This window comes from Pongo pygmaeus, chromosome 5 (genome assembly GCF_028885625.2).
Source record: "Pongo pygmaeus isolate AG05252 chromosome 5, NHGRI_mPonPyg2-v2.0_pri, whole genome shotgun sequence".
In the NCBI taxonomy this organism is placed as follows: domain Eukaryota; kingdom Metazoa; phylum Chordata; class Mammalia; order Primates; family Hominidae; genus Pongo; species Pongo pygmaeus.
This window is the reverse complement of record NC_072378.2, coordinates 7,759,270-7,780,312: the sequence shown is the minus strand read 5'-3', so window position 1 is coordinate 7,780,312 and position 21,043 is coordinate 7,759,270. Positions and strand designations below refer to the sequence as shown.

At 46.5% G+C, this 21,043-nt stretch overlaps 1 protein-coding gene across 1 annotated transcript in view; it reads right to left on the bottom strand.

Moving 5' to 3' along the window:
* Positions 1–21,043, bottom strand: part of BMP6 (bone morphogenetic protein 6) — a 154,516-nt gene that overhangs the window by 6,762 nt on the left and 126,711 nt on the right. The window contains exons 3-4 of the mRNA XM_054490858.2: positions 13,137–13,285; positions 12,238–12,435 (exon numbers count right to left, since the gene is read on the bottom strand). Of these exons, the coding sequence (XP_054346833.1) occupies positions 12,238–12,435; positions 13,137–13,285 (347 nt within the window). The remainder of the gene's footprint in view (positions 1–12,237; positions 12,436–13,136; positions 13,286–21,043) is intronic.

Below are 21,043 nucleotides of genomic sequence, written 5' to 3'. Positions count from 1 at the left end.
AGAGAGTACAGGGTGGCAGTGTACTATCTCACAGCGTTGACAAGCTTGTCTGGATTTTTTTGTTTTTGTGGGTTTTTAAAAAATTTTTGAGACAGGGTCTCACTCTATTGCCCAGGCTGGAGTGCAGTGGTGTGATCATGGCTCACTGCATCCTCCAACTCCCGGGCTCAAGTGATGCTCCCACCTCAGCCTTCCGAGTAGCTGGGTGTACATCACGCACCTGGCCAATTCTTTAAATACTTTGTATAGATGGTGTTTCTCTATGTTGCCTAGGCTGGTTCTGAACTCCTGGGCTCAAGTGATCTTCCTGCTTTAGCCTCCCAAAGTGCTGGGATTACAGGCGTGAGTCACCTCGCCTGGCCTTGTCTTTCTGTTAAGGTATCTTCTAAGCAAAGGAGGAGACTTAGGAGTGAGGCACGAGGCCATCTGGGGTGAGAGAATTTCCTAGAGTGGGAATGACAATGTGAAGGCCCTGAGGAAGCAGCCTGCTTCACCTATTCCAGGAACAACCATGTGGCAGCTGTGATGTGTTTATTAGCAACCCACATCCTCTATCGACCTCCTGAGCACACAGCCAGATGACATTTCCCACTGCAGTTAGCCGTGGCCATGTGCCTGGATTCTGCCCATGAATGTGGGGAAGAAGGGATGTGTGGTACTGCCAGGCCTGGCCCTCCTAACTACCTGCCCCATCAGCCTTCCACTCACTCTTTCCTCTCCTGCCAGCTGGGTACAGCAGGGGAGTCTCCTGAAGACCCCAAGGTCCTAATGCCCTGTGCTCTTAAAGGTGTCCTGGGTTAGATGACAAACTGCATGATCACACTACTTACAGTCTTTGTCTGGAATTTTCCCCATCCAGCCTCATTCTGCTTGTGAAGTAAGCTTCCTCCAAAATACCCTCTCGTGCTAGGGACCAAAATCTCCGCGAAGACCATCTTGGCATCATTTGGTCATGTAAAAAGCAAAGATTTCCACAAACAACTTTCCCAGGTCAAGCAGACATGGGCAGTGTGAAAATAATAAATCAATCTCTGGTCTTTGTCCCCAACTCCTGGCACCAAGCTTTGACAACCCTTGGACTTTCCTGAGTGTCTCTGTTATGCTCCTGAGGCCCTAGATTGTACACGGTGAGCCCCACACACTCTCTAGGACCTCATTAGCTTCAGGATGGGGGCTAGTTACCAAAAAACCCAGGCACAGGATTAGCGGGTTGGAACTTTGGCTTAGCCTGGCCTCTGGCGGGGTGGAGATGGAGTTCAATCATGTGGCCCAATGATTCAATTGTGCAGAGAAATTAAACCCCACATAAAAACTCTAGACAGTGAGGCTCAGTGGAGCTTCCAGGTTGGTGAACATACTGATGTTTCAAGAGGACGGTGCACCCAAAAGGGTGTGGAAGCTCCAACCTTGACCTTGCCTACGAGTCTCTTCATTTGGCTGGTCCTGAGTCATACCCCTTGTAATAAAACTATGATTTTAAGTATAGCACTTTCTTGAGTTCTGTGAATTGTTCCAGCAAATGATCAAACACGAAGGGCAGTCATGTGAACTTCCAAATTTGTAGGCAAGACAGACAGAAGCATGGCTGCCCTGTGGACCTCACTTGTGCCTGGTGTCTGAAATGACAGCAGTCTCCTTGGGGACCTTGCCCTTTAACTTGGGTCTGTGCTAACTCCAGATGTCTATCATCAGAATTGAATTGAGGCCAGATGTGGCGGCTCATGCCTGTAATCCCAGCACTATTGGAGGCTAAGGTGGGAAGATCGTTTGAACCCATGAGTTTGAGATCAGCCTGGGCAACATAGACCCTGTCTCTACAAAATATAAAATTAGCTGGGCATAGTGGTGTGTGCCTGTGGTCTTGGCTATTTGGGAGGCTAGGGTGGGAGGACTGTTTGAGCCCTGGAGGTTGAAGCTGCAATGAGCCCTGATTATGCCACTGTACTCCAGCCTAGGCGAGAGAGCAAGACCCAGCCTTAAAAAAAAAAAAAAATTGAATTGCAGGACACTTAATTGGTGTTGGAGAATTGCTGGCAGAACACAGGCAGAGACGACCACTTCATGTCTGGATTTCCAGTTTCTTTTTTTGCTGGATGGAACCAAGATGACATAGTCAAAGGGCTTTGCTTCTAACTTCACCAGCAGTTCTGGGTTTCTGTGAACCTGCTGTTGATTTGACTCTCTCAATGCTCAACAAAGAGAACCTTCTCTGTAAGAACAGCTATTTCTTTTAGCACCAGACACTGGCATTTTTGTTGATAAGTAAGGATCAGGGCCAGAGACAGGAAAGGGAGGAATTCAACTCTCCTGTTTTTCTTCCTACAGATACTCTCAGGCCATGCTTAAATTTCCTTATAATTCCATGTTAACTGCTGGCAAAGAACACATAAATATTTGTGAAGGTTGATGCTCCTCACAATACTTGTATCTGCCACTCAGGGTCGGTACCCTGGGTTCTGCATGGAATTACACTGACACTTTTTTTTTTTTTTTAAAACAGATTGACAGATTACAGAAAAAACTTTCCCCTCACTCCTACTGCCCTTGGTATTGGTTTTGATGAATGGGCTGAAGAGGGCCAGTGGAAACGTATATGGTGACAATTCAACAGGAACATGGTCACTCCAGTGGGACAAAGGGAGGTAACACAGCTTTGCCCGAATGGATTCACCAGTCAAGGGCAGGGCAGAGAAAGGAAGTGAGACAGCTAGAGAGAGGCAACAAACCAAAAACCAGAGAAGCAGACCCAAGATGGAGGAACCCTTCCCCACCACCAGGACAGAAGCTCTCAGTGTGTGACTTGAAGGTGGCCTGTGCCGAATACTGGGGATCATCAGGGAGCTTCTCTAAAGTGCAGAGTTCTCAGCCCAATCCCAGACTCATGAGTCAGAGCCACTGAGATCAGGCCCCTGGCTGTCCACGTGCGCCTGTGACACCAGAACTGGAACTGCTGCCCTCTAGACAAGAGGCTCACACATAGGTAGTGCTACTGCCCTGTTGAGACACAAAGTCTGTCTTGGGACACCAAGGCTCCCCAGCATCCCCAGACACAGCTGCAGTCAAGGCCCAATATTGGTCCTGAGAGACATTTTCAAGGGATCTGGCTTTTTCAAAGTTGAATGCACAGTGAAATCTGGTCCCCCTCGAGGGCAGGGGCACCAGCCGCCCAGAGGCAACTTCCCCCCTCAAGACAAGGCCCCAGATGCTCATCCAGGGCAACTTGGACAAGCAGGGTCCAGCCATAGGTGGGTTTGGGCAAAAAACTGTTGAGTGATCAGGTGACACAGATGACAAAATTCAACAATCATAAAAGCCCCCCAGGATGAATTCCTTCCATAAGCAGAAGGTAACTCCCTGGCCTGCTCTTACGCAGGCAGAAACATTTCCCTCGCCAAAGATTTTTGAGCTTTGAGAATATATCAGATGTTAATTGCCTTTAGCAGCACGGCTTTCAGTCCCATTTAATAAACTGCTTCCATAGGGAAACCTTCAGGTACAATTAGTATTAAAAAGCCCAAATCCTTCCTCTCTTCTCCAAATGAACATTACAGATACTTGAACATGGGTTTTAAGTGGAGATTTTTTTTTTCTAGCACCAGAGTTGACTTTTAATTTGTCCTAAAGCCACTGAAGCAAAAACCATGATAAAACATTCTGCTCTCCTTTATAATCCCTCAACACACACACACACAAAAACTATTTGTAGGAAAAAAATGGCTTTGGACATGAGATTTAAATGGGTTTCATCTCACAGTGTGGGACAGGCAAGTGGGGCCCATGATACAAGAAGCTTCTAAAACTCCCTTCGGGGATGGAGATGAACTCTAAAGATCCAAGACAGGCCGGGCGCAGTGGCTCATGCCTGTAATCCCAGCACTTTGGGAGGCCAAGGCAGGTGGATCATTTGAGGTCAGGAGTTTGAGACCAGCCTGACCAACATGGTGAAACCCTGTCTCTACTAAAAATACAAAAAATTAGATGGGCATGGTGGCGGGTGCCTGTAGTCCCAGCTACTCGGGAGGCTGAGGCAGGAGAATCACTTGAACTCAGGAGGCAGAGGTTGCAGTGAGCTGAGATCGTGCCACTGCACTCCAGTCTGGCAACAGAGTGAGACCCGTTTTTTTTTGTTGTTGTTGTTGTTTTTAATTCCTTATGGAAGGAATTAAAAAAAAAAAAAAAAGATGCAAGACAGACATGCCTGTTTCCCCTAAGGAAGGTTCTTCAGCAAGAATCTCCATGATCTGTAGTGGAAAAGAACGTGGCAGAGACAGGCACCGTCCCCCTCAGAAGGAGAACAGACTTGGGCAGAGAGGTCCCAGCCGTGGTGCCCAAAGCGTGTCCTTTATGAAGCCTTTATGTTTCCAATACTTTGCCTTCATTTTTCCAATACTTTGCCAAAGGGAGGCTTGCGTCTCATTTAGGCCTTCTGCACAATGAAATCAGTGGTAGAGAAACAGGCAGAAGTGTCCCATCCATTCCCAATGGCGGGACCGTGTGGAAGTACCTGCCATTTTCTACCGTAAGACACCGGGGTGTTCCAATCCAGAATTCATCTTGGAATAAAGCATCAGGTCCAGCCATGGCTCTGACATCCCTCTCCCAAGCCCCAGGTGTGTCTTTCATTATCTGTCATTCCTCCAGGTTACCTGGGGGCCAGTACACCTGGGAGGGGCTGGGGGCTAACTTGAAAGGAGCCATATGGAGGTGCATTTTTCTGGAGTCCAGCGGATGGCAGGGAGGACACAGTGATGGAGTCTCCTTGTCCTTGAGACACAACTGAGCTTTCACATCCGAGAGTCCTGTTCTGAGGGTAGTGGTGGAGGGGGCATAGCTCCCTTCCTGGGGGCCATCAGGGGTACATGCTGCAGCTCACAGCGCACACACCTCTGGCTGATCCCCTTTCTCTGTCCTCTAGCATCTTCCTGCCACTGCTCCTCCTGTTGCTGGTGCATGTTCCACACGGGCTCTGCTGAGCTCCTACGGTCTGCTCAGTTCTGGTGGGGAGTTCTCATCTCAGTTGCTGGGCCTTGGCCCTGACAGTTCCTTGCTGACAGCCTCTGCTCCCCGACCTTAAGTCCTGGTCTCCCCTGGGATGACTGAGGAGACATTCCATCTACAGAAGAAAACAAATGGCAAGGCTGCCGGGGCCCATGTCACGGTGACGGGGCGGGGCATCCTAATCATCCCAAGGCAAACTGAAAACTGCAGAATAGCTCTCTCATCCAGTGCAGTGAGGACAGGGCACCCTTGGCCCCAATAGAAGGCGGCTAGCTGGGCTGGGACTTCCTCACAGAAGCCATGTCCCCAGGCAGCGGCACATGCACTGTACACATTGCCTATACCCCCAATGCAGGGGTCATACCCTACACTAAGCATAACATCTGGGTTAATTCCATCCAGCACCCTTTTTATCTGGCCCTCCTGAAGAGCCACGCACACAGCGAAGTGCAAAGGAGCCCACTGTTGGTTTAGCTCTGAAGCTCAATCCCTATATGCCATGACGGGCCAGTGACAGGCAGGCTTCCCTGGCACTGGAGGCCAGGAGAGTCCCATAGGTGTGAGACCCAGAGGAGAAGGGAAGGGCGCAGCCACCATCCTGATTCTCAGGCAGGCATTGTGCAGGGAAGCTGCACTGCTGGGCTGGAGGGCCACCATGCAGCTGCTGCTGTGAGCATGGCAGGGCTAGGGCGCTGCAGCAAGCCTGTGGGCTCCCAGGGCGGGTGTGCCTGAGTCACGGCAGCCAGAGCCAGCCTGGGTCCCAGTGACCCTGCCTGCTACACTTTGCAACTTCAGTAGAGGAGGACAGCGAGACAAAGGGCAAGACAGGGAGAAGGGAAACAAAGGCAGGAGAGAAAGAATGTCAGGGACACCACAGAAAGCAGGAGAGAAGGAGGGAGAGGGAGAGAGGTGGACAGGGAGTTGTCTTCTCACCAGGGCTTCTGCAGAGGGGCCACTCGGCTGCCCTGGGCTGACCCCGCAGGCCCTGCCAGCTCAGCCGGGTGTCCCCGCTGAGAAAATACCAGCACGGCAGGGGACTGGACAAAGCGGCATGCTCCACGTGTATTTCCCAGCTTTCCTGAGCTCAGGCTACAGACTCTTCCCAAAGGAAACTTGTTTTTTAGAGGGCATTATTCACTACTTTAACTTCCCTTCTCTCCTAGAATGACAAGGATGAGGGCCACATAGAGGCCGTTAAAGTGGCACCTCTGTCTTCATGGGCCTGGCCGCTCTTTCCTTATCTCTGGGCCTTATCGGCCCCATCTTATCCAAAACAAGCCTCTCGCTCCCACTCGCCCAGCAGAATCAATACAGCCATTGAGGAACACGCAGCAGGTGCCAGCTCCTTGTGTCACCGACACTACGGGAGGCCAGGGACCACACTGGGGTTTTGATTTCTGGTGTCAATAATCTCCTAACAGTTGATAGGGTTGGGGTGGGGGTGGACAGTTTGATTTTCAGAGTCTAGATTTTGTTTATAACTTGGATGGTCAACATTGAGAAGCAAGAGTGAGGCCCTATTTTTCGGTTGCTCCAAGAGATTTCAGGATCTCATAAGGCCCCATTTAATCTGGGTGGGACTTTGGTCTCTTTTCAGCCTTTGTCTTGATTCTAAAAGAATATGGAACTGTCCTACAAATAGACAAAGATTTCCTTTAAAGACCTAGCTCTAAGACCCTCTGTGCTCTAAGCACCTTCTATACTCTCTGCCACTTCCTAGACTGAGTCTCCTGGCCCCAGTGCCCTCCCAGGGTTGGCAATGATTGGGAATGACTTAGGCATCTCATGGTACCCGCATAAGCCTCTTCTTGTTGCCTTTCAGAATTGTTGCCATTTGCACATTTGCAAGGAGTGAACCTTGGGAGGAGGTAGAAGGGAACTTTCCAGTCTGTTTCACTCTTTGATAGCCATTATCCTCGAATGAGAGTTGAGCATGATAGAAGTGAAGCTTTTGATTGTAACTTTTTTTTTTTTTTTTTTTGGTGATTCTAACTTTTAGAACACTATTTGCCATGACTGTCCCCTCCATGTCTATGGAGAATTAAGGTTTGATTTCATATAAGAAGCCCTGAACCAAACTCTACTTAACCAAGACATCTGCAAGCCAAGCTGCAGGCCCTAAAACTTTAAGATCACAATGACAAATCACAATTCCCAACTCTCCTGGAGAACTAGAAACTGCTAGTTCACAGTCCTGAGCTGTGTCTATTCTTCCCAAGCTTTGAATGTCCACAGTGGACCGACCCAGTCAACTCTGGCTATCCCCAACCCATGGAAGCCAATGGTGAAGTAGTGAGGACACTGTAACAATGAGACCCCCAGTCTGGACTGGATTTCCTTGAAATGTATAGCAAAAGATTGCACAGTTATAATAAACTACTCAAACAGTTGTTTTGCAAGAGATGAATCCTGGTTACTTTATGCTGAAAGCCTATTGAATAGTCCCAAACGGGAAGCTTAAAGGACAGAAGATATAAACTATCAAGAAGAAGGGTCAGCAGTATCCCTGAATGTACTAGAGCCACACTTTCCCCCAAGGTCCTTAAAGATACATGTTTGGGGGTGGGAAAAGGAGGGAAGGAGAACTTACTCTAAGAAATGCTGGCCGGGCACGGTGGCTCATACCTGTAATTCCAACACTTTGGGAGGCCGAGGCAAGTGGATCACTTGAGGTCAGGAGTTCGAGACCAGCCCGACCAACATGGTGAAACTCCGTCTCTACTAAAAATACAAAATTATCCAGGAGTGGTGGTGCACGCCTGTGATCCCAGCTACTTGGGAGGCTGAGGGAGGAGAATTGCTTGAACCCGGAGGAGGTTGCAGTGAGCTGAGATGGCACCATTACACTCCAGTCTGGCCAACAAGAGTGAAACTGTCTTAAAAACAAACAAACAAAAAAGAAATGCTAATAGGTGGCATTGGTGCAATGGCAGACTCATTCCAAAGGACAGACAGGGTCTCAAGAGGCTGCTGGGTCATAGATGGTTGGCAGAGCTGGGTAGTGACAACATAAACATCAAGACTGAAAGAGACTACTCCAATTTCACACGAATCATTAAAGTGCAGATAATGTTTCCAAACTGTCATCTATCGAAACAAAGACCAATTCTGCCTCACAGCAGCAGCAGCAGAGCAGACTTCAGACTTACCAGCTGACTTGAAATCGCTTTAGCTACACCCTCTCAAAAGAGGTCTTGGAAAGATCCTGGAAAATTAGCCCAATGAAAATTTACAATCACCCAATGGAACTTCAAGGCCATTTGTTCATGGACCTTGTCATGGATTGGCCAAGTGGTATCACAGTCCCCCAGAGGATAAAATAGTGAACCCCAAGTGAGAGCTCCCATAAAAGAGGGTGAATGATAACAAGTAGAAGGAGACCATCAAACTGGAGCTACAGAACCTGACAGGTGTTGCAAGAGCAGCAGGCTGGTAAGAAATGGAGGCTGAAAAAGAATTGGTAGATTGGTTAAAATCCCCAATGGGGCAAGGACGGCTGGGACCAGGACTAGTCAAACACATGTAAAAACAATAAATGATACCATGCAGAGGCTATCCAAGCCCCTGGAGAAGTGTAACAGAGCCAACATCCAGCCTTCATTTAGAGCAGCCAGCTGCAGACAAGCAAGGGCAAGTGAAAGCCATCCAGGGGGACGTTGATCCAAACCACTATCCAGTGCACATGTTTGGAAAGTCCAGCTTGAAAGCCAAGTACAAATGTTTGAGTAGATTTTGGTGGGCGGTGGGGCTCCTGGCCTCTCCCCTGCTGTGCACTAGTCTTGCCGTCTCAGGCATAGACAGCTCAATTCCAAAAATAGCCTCTTATTTCCTTGCCACGTTTCACCCTGATGACAGGCAATTTGATGAATGAATGCTAACTTCTTTACCCAGATGTAGGACGATCCCTGGTGGGCTGCTTCTGGTGGTGGTTGTTTTGGTGGAGAACTATCAACTCCCTGGGAGCACGCCATGGAAGAAGGGGGCAGCAGAGACAACGCAATCTTTTCCTTCCAACTTCCAAAAGATTTACAAGCAGAAAGTCTGCCTGCAGTCATGCCAGAGTACACCACTTTTCTGTTACTGTAACATCTACCTGGTTCATGAAGGCCCAGCAACATCTGGCCTCACAGAGACCCCAAGGGAGAAGAACACCAGACAGCCCATTTCTCCAGGTAGCAAGCCATCTCTCTGGAAATCTTTTCTGGGACAGGAATCTCTTCCTCAGCATGTCCACTCCCATTAATGGAAGAATAGATAAGGAATAAAGAGCCAAAAATATGAAGAAGCGCTTCGGTGGGCCAGACACAAGCAATTTCCCAGATCACTTAGAGGATCTTTGAAGAGAATGAGAAGGAGGGAGCATCCTTCATCGTCATTCTTTCTTGGGGGCCTTTAAATAGGTGAGGCCAGAGAGATTTCGTATGAACCCTTTTGCCTTTGTACTGTTGAAAGGGACAAAGCAAATTTGGAAGTACTGGCTTGGGAGGTGGGCGGGGGGGAGAGCACTGAAAAACAGAGATATTTGCACCTATTACCAATTAGATCAACTTGAATATCCATATTTAATTTAAACTCATCAAATTGAAAAAAAGTTGAAACGGACTTGGAAAATAATAATTGGTTGATATTGCTAAAATCAAAATCAGACACAACATCTTTTCTCAATTTAAAAACATTAGTGTGTGCATTGGGTGGGGGGGTGCTGAATAAAATCAAGTGAAATTTTAATTTTAAAAAGCAATCAACATTTCAAGAGATGCCTCTATGTCTGAGGTCCCAGTACCAAACTGACCACAGTTCATTAATAAATTGAAGCCTACCATTGGCAGACTTCATCATCATAGCCCGAAGGAAAACACTGAGATTATTAACTCTATTCAGCAGGCTGCCTCTGAAGTGAATAAAGGAAAGCAAGCATTTCTTCTCTTTTTCAAAAACCCCAACCCTGACTGTTTCTAGTGGTGAATACAGGAACACCCATGCCGTGAACAGTGGTTCCAAGAAACACCAGGATGACAAGAAGCAAAATGTCACATCACACTGGGTGGTGGATCCCCAAGCTCCACATCCAAGTTACTGGTAAAATAGACAGTTCATTTAAGTCGGAACCCAAAATGGAGACACTGCTTCCCAAAGAAGAAATAGGTACTTTGGGAAGTTGCATTAACTGTTTGGCCACCAAAAGTGACATTTCTGTACAATTACCTGCAAGAATTAATGCATCTTCCAGAATTATTTTACTTGTTTTCCAGGGATCCCAACATATGCCCTGAGAACCTACTTCCTACAATGGCGTATAAATAATCTGAGTGCTATTACGAGCCAGATTTTGATGCTTTTAATTCCAGCAAATCTGTAAGGCATTCATCATCCCCATCTTACAGATGAGTAAACGGAAGCTGAAACAGATTAAATGTGTCCACAATCACAGGGTAGCAACCCGGGAAACAAGTTCTCTGACTGCAAATCCCACTGCCAATCTTCACCTTTATGGTTGATGCTCAAGCTATTTAAATAGCCAAAGGACCCCAGAATTTGCAAGCACCGGCATTAGAGTCAGAAGTGTCTGGGTTTCCATTCAATCCTAACTAGCTATGACACTGGCTGTGGGGAGGGAACATCCAGTCTCCCTTCCTCTGGGCTTCCATGGGTGGACTTCCATGCCACTTCCTAAAAACACACTGGGGAGAACTTTTTTTTTTTTTTTTTTTTTTTTGTGATGGAGTCTCGCTCTGTCGCTCAGGCTGGAGTGCAGCAGCATAATCTTGGCTCACTGCAACCTCCACCTCCTGGGTTCAAGTGATTCTCCTGCTTCAGCCTCCCGAGTAGCTGGGATTACAGGCACATGCCACCACACCCAGCTAATTTTTTGTATTTTTAGTAGGGATGGGGTTTCACCATGCTGGCCAGGCTGGTCTTCGAACTCCCAACCTCAAGGAATCTGCCCGCCTCAGCCTCCCAAAGTGTGAGGATTATAGGCATGAGCCACTGCACCCAGCCAGGGAGAACATTTCTGAAGGACCACTCAGCTGACACTCAGGCAGCAGAGCTGGTTTCTCTCTCTTGCTCTTTGAGTGTGTCTGTTCTGAGCAGAATGGGACTCGCCTTATTCCTTAGCTTCCGGGTGAGCACACAGTTCAGGTCTGGCCAATCAGAGCACTCCCCACCCAGCAGTGTGCTTCAGGATAGGGGATGCAACTCCAGCCAAGCCAACCGGAGTCGTGCCCTGGATTTCTGCTGAAGAAGGGCTCTGTCTGAGGTTGAGGTTGCCAAGGATAACAAAATCCTGGAACCACTGGTTGCCTTCCTGGCCACCATACAGAGATAGTTTTACTAAGAATTCCACCAACAAAGAAAAATAGAAAAACAGAAAAAGAGAGAGATTCCTGATTATCATCTGAGCCCATGGATCCAGCCATGCCTAAAGATAGAACCCCTGGCCAGGCGCGGTGGCTCACGCCTGTCATCCCAGCACTTTGGGAGGCTGAGGTGGGCGGATCACAAGGTCAGGAGATCGAGACCATCCTGGTCAACATGGTGAAACCCCGTCTCTACTAAAAATACAAAAAATTAGCCAGGCGTGGTGGCGGGCACTTGTAGTCCCGGCTACTCGGGAGGCTGAGGCAGAAGAATGGCATGAACCCAGGAGGCGGAGCTTGCAGTGAGCCGAGATTATGCCACTGCACTCCAGCCTGGGCGACAGAGGGAGACTCCGTCTCAAAAAAAAAAAAAAAAAAAAAAAAAATAGAACCCCTGAACCTCTCCGTTAAGTGAGCCAATGAAATCCATTCTAGAGGGCTGAGTTGACCTCCTTCCCTTCCAGCCAAGAGCACTGACAAATACAAGTTCATATTACATAAGTGTACCAAGTTTGCTTGTGTATCATAACCCCCCAGCATAACGCAACTAGAAAAAAGAATCTAGGTGCTTCCAGGGTTTTGATGGGAATTTAAAAAAGAGTTGGAGAAATGTAACCAAACAGAAAGATGCTTGTCTGGATCAACAGGCAGTCATGATGCCTGCAGCCTGAGTCTTCTGGTAACAAGTGTTCCACGCTGAGGGCCCTCAGAACCCACGTAGATGTTCTGCGACTGTACAAGGTACCATCATGCATATGACGCCTACTTGCCTTTGGATTGCTGTGCAGAAGCTGCTCAACATCTGAGACTGTGGACACAACTTTTGTTCTCACTGAGGCCAATAAGGCTTTCTGGAAACACAGGCTCCCCACAAACCCACCTGAAGCACTGGAGACCCGCGCCACGTCCTGGGACTGGGTAGAGCGATTACGACTCTGTTGTCGGCGCCGGCTGGAGGCTGACCTGGTGGTGCGCACGTGGACCTCACTCACTTTGAAGAAAGCCACCATGAAGGGCTGCTTGTCGTAAGGGCCATCTCTGCCCACCAGGCCCGCGGCTCGGGGGTGGATGTGGACTCCTTTAATGCAAATCAAAGCATGCATCTCTTTATTCCACAGAAACTTATTCCTGTAGCTACAACAGTTAAGGGATATTTCCTAGTTTCCCAAGTGCTAATAATTAAGAACGAGTGTGAAGAAGAAGATCATGTAGCCCCAAACCTTGCCTGGCACCCATGGGATGGCACCTTTTGGCACAATCAAAGCACTCCTTTCAAAGTTTCAGAATCACATGAAGGAGTGGCGTGAACTCCTGGGCTCTCCTGTTTCTGCTAGATTATGAATCTGCAGTTACTCTGCCCTCCCTGGTGGGCAGATCAGCAGTGGGGACCTCAAGCTGCTGGCTCTGATGCTGCAGGAGGAGTGGGTACTGCAAACCTGTTCATCCATCAGGATTTAAACAGATGCGCCTGCCTCTCTCTTACTCGCTGCATCCCCCACAACCTGCCTCTGCCTAGGAAAGCTGTCCTCCCATCGCCATCCTCTTGGAAACATTACCACTCTCCTGTCTCCAAGTTGCCCAAGCCTGTTTTCAATTCCTGTCTAGGAGGCCTCCGGGAAAGGTTTTGGTTCTCAATGCAAGTCATGGGGGATCAGTAAATGAGGCGATCCTGAAGCTGAGGACTTGACTGTCGCCCACGGTTCTATCACAACTGCTGTAAGGGAAATGCATGAAATTGATGACTTGCTGGACATTGGAGGCTTGCGGATAATCACTTACCATCCCTTGTCACCACGCTCAGCTGAAGCCCCATGTTATGCTGCGGAGTCACAACCCACAGATTGCTAGTGGCCGTGATGTCAAATTCCAGCCAGCCTTCTTCTGAGGCCCACACTACACGGGTGTCCAACAAAAACAGGTCAGAATCTCTGAAAGAAAGAAAAAGTGGCCCAGTGAATAGCGCACTGCCCGAAGCTCCTTCCCAGTCTTTCCTGTCTCAGCGTCAGGATAAAAAAATGCCCGAGTCAGATCACATCTACCAGTGAGGCACAAGCACAGTGACCTGACGTAGCTCTGAAAGGCGTGGTACCACCCAGGACACAGGCATGACACAATTAGGAGAGACAGGTACACCTGATAAGGCGCTTCATAGAAATCAGCTTTCACCTGGACACAGGCAAACCCTCTCAACTTCACCAAAAGTCTTGCTAGTGCTGCTTATGACAGATATTTTTGCGAATTAGGATAAATTACAAATAAATGATTTTTTTGAAAACTTTATTTTTATTTTTTAATTTTTTGAGACTGGGTCTCACTCTGTCACCTAGGCTGTAGTGCAGTGGCATTTACATTTTAATACTTCTATTATGTTTTAAAAATTTATTTATGATACTATTAGTGACTAGCTTACTTTATGGCTAATAAGCTATAAAAACAGGGAAAGTAGGAGACGGTGAGAAACAGGATTGAGAAAAGATAAAAATCTGGATCCATATGAGCATTTACAAACTGGGCTTTGCTCGTTTTTTCTTGTTTTGAAATTGGGACTGAAAATCTTCTCGTTTGTTCCTATGAAATAAGGAGAAACAAGAAGCCACATCACACGCCTAAGTAATCATCTACTATTTTAATTAAGGCCTCTGAATGGTCTGCACTGAGTACCCAGTCCTTCCCCGTATGGACCGCGTAGCCGAGGGTGGATGCTGAGTGATTTTAAAGTTCACCCAGCACAGCACTGAGCTACGGCTGGGGTTCTTTGAGGCAAAGTCAGAGAATCCATTCCTTCCATTAGGCCCCTCAGGGAAGACTCTGACATTTTACACAGTTTTTAACTAACATAATCTAGGGGCTGTGGGATGATGGTGTGAGGGTCTCCTTCTGCTCACCTGCATTTGATGATAGGTCAGTGCCAGGGGATAGTCATCTTTGTTTGTTTTAGGGACAATCTGAATCTGCGTACCCATCCTATGGCCACTAGAATGAGATGGCCTGGGATTCCCATGACAGGGAGGGCTATATTTTAGCCATGGAAAGACTCAAAGCTCCTGGTATTGGAAATATTTTGCTGCAATATCTTACAGAGATAGAAAAACGACTAAAATTAAATACTAAGTTTAAGATGAGCATACATTTACATAAGTTACAAAGTGCTTTCATCTACTTCTCTTTGGTCCTTATACCAATCCTAAAAGCCAGGCAGAGTGTCACGGTCTCCACCTTACAGCTGGGTGAACTGAGACTCAGACACAAGGCTACCATCATGTGGTCAAGATCTCAAGCTAATAAGTGAAAAAACAGGACCTAGTTTTGGATTCAAAGAGCTTTCCATAATAACATGCTGTCTCATTGAGATGATTACCAAAGACCACCTGTGATGAATGAATGAACTTCATCTCTAATCCACCAAATACTTATGAGGCCAGTGAAACATCAAGTTCAAGTGGTCAGATTTCTCAGAGGAGGAGCGAACAGTTTCTCCAGCCTCCATGGCCACTTAAAGTGAGAAGGGAACTCTATTGTCGTCTTTTCCAAGTATAAACAGTAGGCACAGCTAAAAGTCGTTTACTCAGCTGCTTAACAGAGTCTGCGGGAGGCCACATTCTGGCCTGCCCGGTTGAAAGCTCTCTCCAATGTGGATGCGTCACACCCCCTGTTGACAAATTACCCCCCATCACTGAGGTAACAACTGTGAGCAGGGAGATGGGGGGGTGTCCATGGAAAACAGCAAGCAGAGATTGGAAGGCCAAGGCTTTGAAGTCAGATGTAAGAGGACATCAATTCTGTTCTGGAAGGTCACAGAAGACCCTTATCCAGCAATAACACAGACAGTACAGACAGCACTGTGGGAAAGTAGCCCTGGTCCCAGAGGAAGCACAGCACACATCGGTGTCACGGGCAGAATGTGGCTGGCACTCTCTAGCATCAAGACCCGGTAGGAATCTCAGGGGTGAGGCTGCCCTCAAGGCGGGGCCCATGAGCGCATGCCGAGTTACCTCTGACGACTAGATTAGGCACCTACATTTTAAAGACTTATAATAAGGATACAGAGAAATACAGTTCAAAGTGTGAGGGTAGCACAGCTGGCAGAATGAGCTTTTACTTTTAAAGATCAGGGTTTGTGATAAAGAAAATGGCAGCCTCGTCCAAGAGAATGTGGGGAATGAGACAAATGCATGTCATCCACGGAGGAGGAGGAAAACAGAGAAGAGGAGAAAGAGAAGGAATGAATTAAAGAGGGAGAACATGAATCAAAAGTTAAACCTGGGGCAAAGGCGGAAGATGAGGATTACATGTCATGACATGAAGCATTCGCACCTACAGAGTCAGTGCAGATTCACGGATGTGGGGAGCCCAGTTTCCATCCCGACTCTGCTACCGAGTCACTCTGAGGCCCCATGAATTTGCGTTGTTCTGTGGCACACTTTTCTAATCGTACAATGAGAACACTGACTGTTCTCACTGCTCAAGAAGCTTGTGAGGTCAACAAGTGCAGTCTAGTGGCTGAGCCTCGAAAGATGAAAACTCTCTGTGGTCCTACCGCAGCAAGGAAGGCTTGGACTTCAATGTTTAGACCTAGGATGCTCGGGGCCTTTGGAAGGGGAAGCGAGGCAGAGCATGGACTTAAGATAATTGGGCCAAGTGGGATACAGGAACAGCGAATATTGACTGTGTCAACAGCCTTTATTCCTCAGGACAGCCAGAAAAGGCACGACCTATGTCTTCTCTTCTACAGCTGAGCTCCCAGAAAGGGTCTCAAGGTCACATGGCTGTTAAGTGGGGCAAATGGAATTTAATCAGAGCCCAGGTCCTTAGCCGTCACGTATCTAAAAAGTAGAGTCATGAAGCAGACAGGGCAGAGGCTGAAAGTACTGTCCAAGGGCTCAGAATAAAGTAAGGGACCAAAGTCAGCTGGATACAGAAAATACAATAAGATACACAGGACAGGTACAGGTTAAAAATCACCAGTTGGGAAGGCTGGGTGTGGTGGCTCATGCCTGTAATACTAGAACTTTGGGAGGCTGAGGCGGGAGGATTGCCAGAGGCCAGGAATTTGAGACTAGCCTGGGAAACATGGCGAAACCCTACCTCTACAAAAGAATACAAAAATTTGCCAGGCATGGTAGTGCACTCCTGTAGTCCCAACTACTTGGGAAGCTGAGGTGAGAGGATCACCTGAGTCCAGGGAAGTGGAGGTTGCAGTGAGCCATGATCGCACCTCTGCACTCCAGCCTGGGCGACAGAGTGAGACCCTGTCTAAATAAATCAATCGATCACCAGTGGGCCTCCCCCATCAGGGTCAGGTAGGTATGAGAGTGCGTGCAGGAAGGCGCCCGAGATGGCTGGTGTCAGTTGTAGATGGTGGCATTGTGGTGGAGCCCCAGTGACCCTCCCAATCTTGCTCTGCTCCTTCCAAGCAGAATATGCTGTGTCCAGCATGAGAACATCACTAATATGTTCACACCACCAGGGACAGGAGCTTGAAAAAGGAATGAAGCTTTAAGACACAACTTCATGGGCTCACCCTCAAAGCTTTCAACAATGCAGATATTGAAGAGATGCTATTAATGACAAATCACTAAAACGGTTCTGGTCTGACCCACATGTACTAATGTTTCCTCAGGGATACATGGCCTTCCTAGTCTGCGGACTGTAAAAGTGTAGCCCCGAAGAAGATGCATCTGATTTTGCCATGTGAAAAATAAGCTTTCCCTTCTAAATCTCACTTTGGCAGAGTTGAGAAGAGATGTTCTCACCTAAAATGTGTGTCACTGATAAAGAATCCTAGAGACTGGCCAAAATCATCACCATGCCTAGATTACTTGGACCTTCCTATTGAGGTGACATACTCTCAAGTTGGCAAACCACGAAAGAAAATCTTGAAACAAGGGAAGATAATTTTGAATGCGGTTATCGACTATTTTGTTCTCAACTAACTCAGACCCTATATTTGCATGATGAATACGCTTCCGATCTTCAAGGATGTAACAGTGTTACTCTTCTCAATGTTATTCCAACCTCAGAGCACGATATTCCTCATATTGTGGTCATCCTGGGCAAATGAGGTTCTTAACAAATTAATATGCTAATAAGATATTTCTGGAAAATTTCAAAAATTCACCCTGGCTTTAGAGTTGATGAATCAGAAAGCCACTCACAAAGACTAGTAGAAGTGGTGTTTGTGGGCAAGATTTATCCCTGCGTATCCCTCCCATCACACAGCCTCCAAGGCACATGCTCACATCAGTGATACACCACTGGGCTGAGAGACAGAGAGCACTATTGCCAAAATACAGCAGGCTTTTCTCTCCTTTGCCCTCGGAGAAGGGCAGGAGGTGCCTGAGTTCCTGGTGGACAGGCTTCGACCCTTTCCTGACAAACCACACACCCATCAAGGTCACAATGCCGGGGTCAAAGTATAGCAGTGTTTATTACTAACCATTTTGCTAGAAAATGCTCTTGATAAACTGGCATTTATATATTCAAAGTAAGCAGATTTATGAAATAATAAGGTGATTCTGTGGTCTTGTTCTTTATTTCTCCATAACACATTCCTTTGCATTTGTATGTCTGGACTTGATGTTAAATTAAAATACAAAACAACATTCATACACGGAGGAACTGACTTTCTGCAATAAGAAAAATTCATTTTTCAAATAGAATGAAAGTAAAAAAAAATCCATTTTCATTTTAGAAAATTAAGGAGTCAAGCTCATGCTTTTTACTTTTTCCTTACGTAAGGTACGGTATAGATTATGTTTAAATTTTTACCATTAGAAAGATAGAAAAGGCATCATATATTTGAAAACAAGAGTACTACAAACAAGAGTAAACTGCTGCATACATGTACACATACAAATCTGAGTAACACATATGAATGAACATTATTTGGCTACACTTGCATTTTTTTTTTTTTTTACAGTCTTTGATATTACTCAGTTTTCACCCAAAGGCTAGCATGGTATGAAGAGATGTTTCAAATATCAAATGCACCTTGATTCTGTAGGGGCTATTTCATCTTTAAAAAACCAACATAAATCACTTTGCTGTTAGAATATTAACATAGCAAACCTTAACATGGTGTTTTCTATGTGACTGTTCTAAGTACTCTTACATATATTAATGCCTCACAACAATCATAAGAGGTAAATACTATTAACGCTATTACAGGTTTATAGATGAAGAAACTGAGGCACAAAGAGATTAAGTGGGCAGGGCATGGTGGCTAACACCTGTAATCCCAGCACTCTGGGAGGCTGAGGCAGGTAGATCACTTGAGCCCAGGGGTTCGAGACCAGACTGGGCAACATGGCAAAACCCTGCCTCTACAACAAATACAAAATGTAGCTGGGCATGGGCTGAGGTGGGAGCATCTCTTGAGCCTGGGAAGTGCAGGTTGCAGTGAGCTGAGATTGTGCCACTGCACCCCAGCCTGAGTGACAGAGCACAACTCATCTCAAAAAAAAAAAAAAAAAGAGAGAGAGATTGAGATTAAGTGGCTTGCACATGGTCACACAGCCAGCAGATGCAGAGCTGGAATTTGAACCCAGGCAGTTGGGCTCATGTGTTGTATGTGCTCTTTTATCAGTGGTTCTCAAGTGTAGCCTGCATCAGAATCCCCTGGGGGGCTTAACACATGGATTGCTGCCCCTCACTCCTAGGGCTTCTGACTCAGTAAGCTTGGGGAGGGGCCTGAGAATCTGCATTTCTAACAGGTTCCCATGTGATGCTGATGCTGCTGGTCTAAGAACCACACTTTGTGAGCCAAGGACCTAAAGCCAGACTACCTCTCCATGAAATATGAGCAGTATTACCTGTGCCTGTTTTGTGAACCTAGAGTTGAAAGCTATCTGCTCTCAAGATTTCTTGCTCCTCTCCCTAAAACAGTGCAAACCAAATGTAGGCTGCTCCACAAATCAGTGTGTCTTATGGATTGGCATAACCCTCAGGGAGTCATCGAATTAGGCTAATAAACAGAACTGCAGGTAAGATCGAGTCCAAAGTATCAGTGTTATTAGAAGTCTTGGTTCTATATGTCCAAGGCAGGGTAAGAGGGGGAAAGAGGATGGAAACTTTATACAAATTGACGGCTACCCAGTCTGTTCTCTTTGGCCACATAAACACAACAATGCTTCCATACACTGGGGTATACTCTAACCTTCACTAGTGATCAAGTGCGGAGTTTGTCACCTGTTATTTTTATTTAGTTAGTTTGTCTGTTTATTTATTTTTGAGAGGGAGTCTTGCTCTGTCACCCAGGCTGGAGTGCATGATCTTGGCTCACTGCAACCTCCGCCTCCTGGGTTCAAGTGATTCTCCTGCCTCAGCCTCCTGAGTAGCTGAGATTACAGGTGCATGCCACCACGCCTGGCTAAGTTTTGTATTTTAGTAGAGACGGGGATTCACCCTGTTGGTCAGGCTGGTCTTAAGCTTCCAACCTCAAATGACCCACCTGCCCGACCTCCCAAAGTGCTGGGATCACAGGCGTGAGCCACTGCCCCCAGCCCCTGCTACGTTTTAAACATGTGACATGCAAATCTTACATGTTTTAGTTCTCATCACCAACTCTACATTTCCACTTTCCCGTCCAAGGTGGGGAAATGAAATAGTAAAAGTGCTATTGATTTTTTTTAAAGTTGTTTTACAAAGTAATCTTTTAAAAAAGGTTTTCATTTTTTGTTTTTATGGATATATAGTAGATGTACCTATTTATGGGGTTACAAAGTAATCTTAACCACTGGCATGGCCTGCCTCCCACAAAGCTGGACAACATAGTATGGAGACGCACATAACCAAAGCAATCTGTTTCTAGGCATGAATGATAAATATATAAGGCATAGTTTCCAGAAATAAAAACCTATTTTCTTTTCTCTTCATGTTTACCAAGTAGAAAGGCAGTTCCCAAAGAACAGCGTCTCCTGCCCACCACCCACTGGCTCTTCCCACCAGCATAAAATGTTTTAGCATTCTTTTGAGTGTATATGATTCTTTATAACTTTAATTCCTCTCCATAACATTCTCTTCTACCCTGTGCCTTACCAAGAACAGAACATAGGCTGAGGAACAAGAAGGTCTGATGGCTCCTTGAGCAGTCTTTTTTTTTTTCTCCCCAAGTAGACCATTCTAGGTATAAGTCATATGCCCTTGACTAGGAAGATGAAACTAACCAGTTACATAACCTGAACCATGGGTCACTTGTATTATCCCTTTTTCAGGGGCAAAGGAACAAATACTGAAGAGCTCACTGCTTGCCTTTCGAGGCCCACACAGAGGGAGCCAGAGATTATCAAGTCAGCAGTAAGATTTCAGGAGTCCCTAAGGATCAAACCTGTGAAAGCCAGACACAGAAAGAGAAAAAGGTGTGGCTGGGCACAGGGATAAAAGGCTTTGGTTTTCTTCTGCCCAAACTATAATAGTGTTCTCCCATCCTGGCTTTCTCAAATTTGCCCTTCTCTTCAAAAAAGAAACCCGTCTCAGGTATCTAAAAAGGGTGAACTTTTGTCTTCATTTCAGCAGGCAACACTGAAAATCCAACAGATTTTATAGAGTGATCAGTCTATAGGTAATGCTTTTCTAAAGAAACCACTCTCCACCATCCTGGAACTGGATCATCTATTGGGTCCAGATCTTGTTTCCAGGACTATGCCATTTCATTACTGAATCAAATGTCAACATTTGTCGGGATTCAT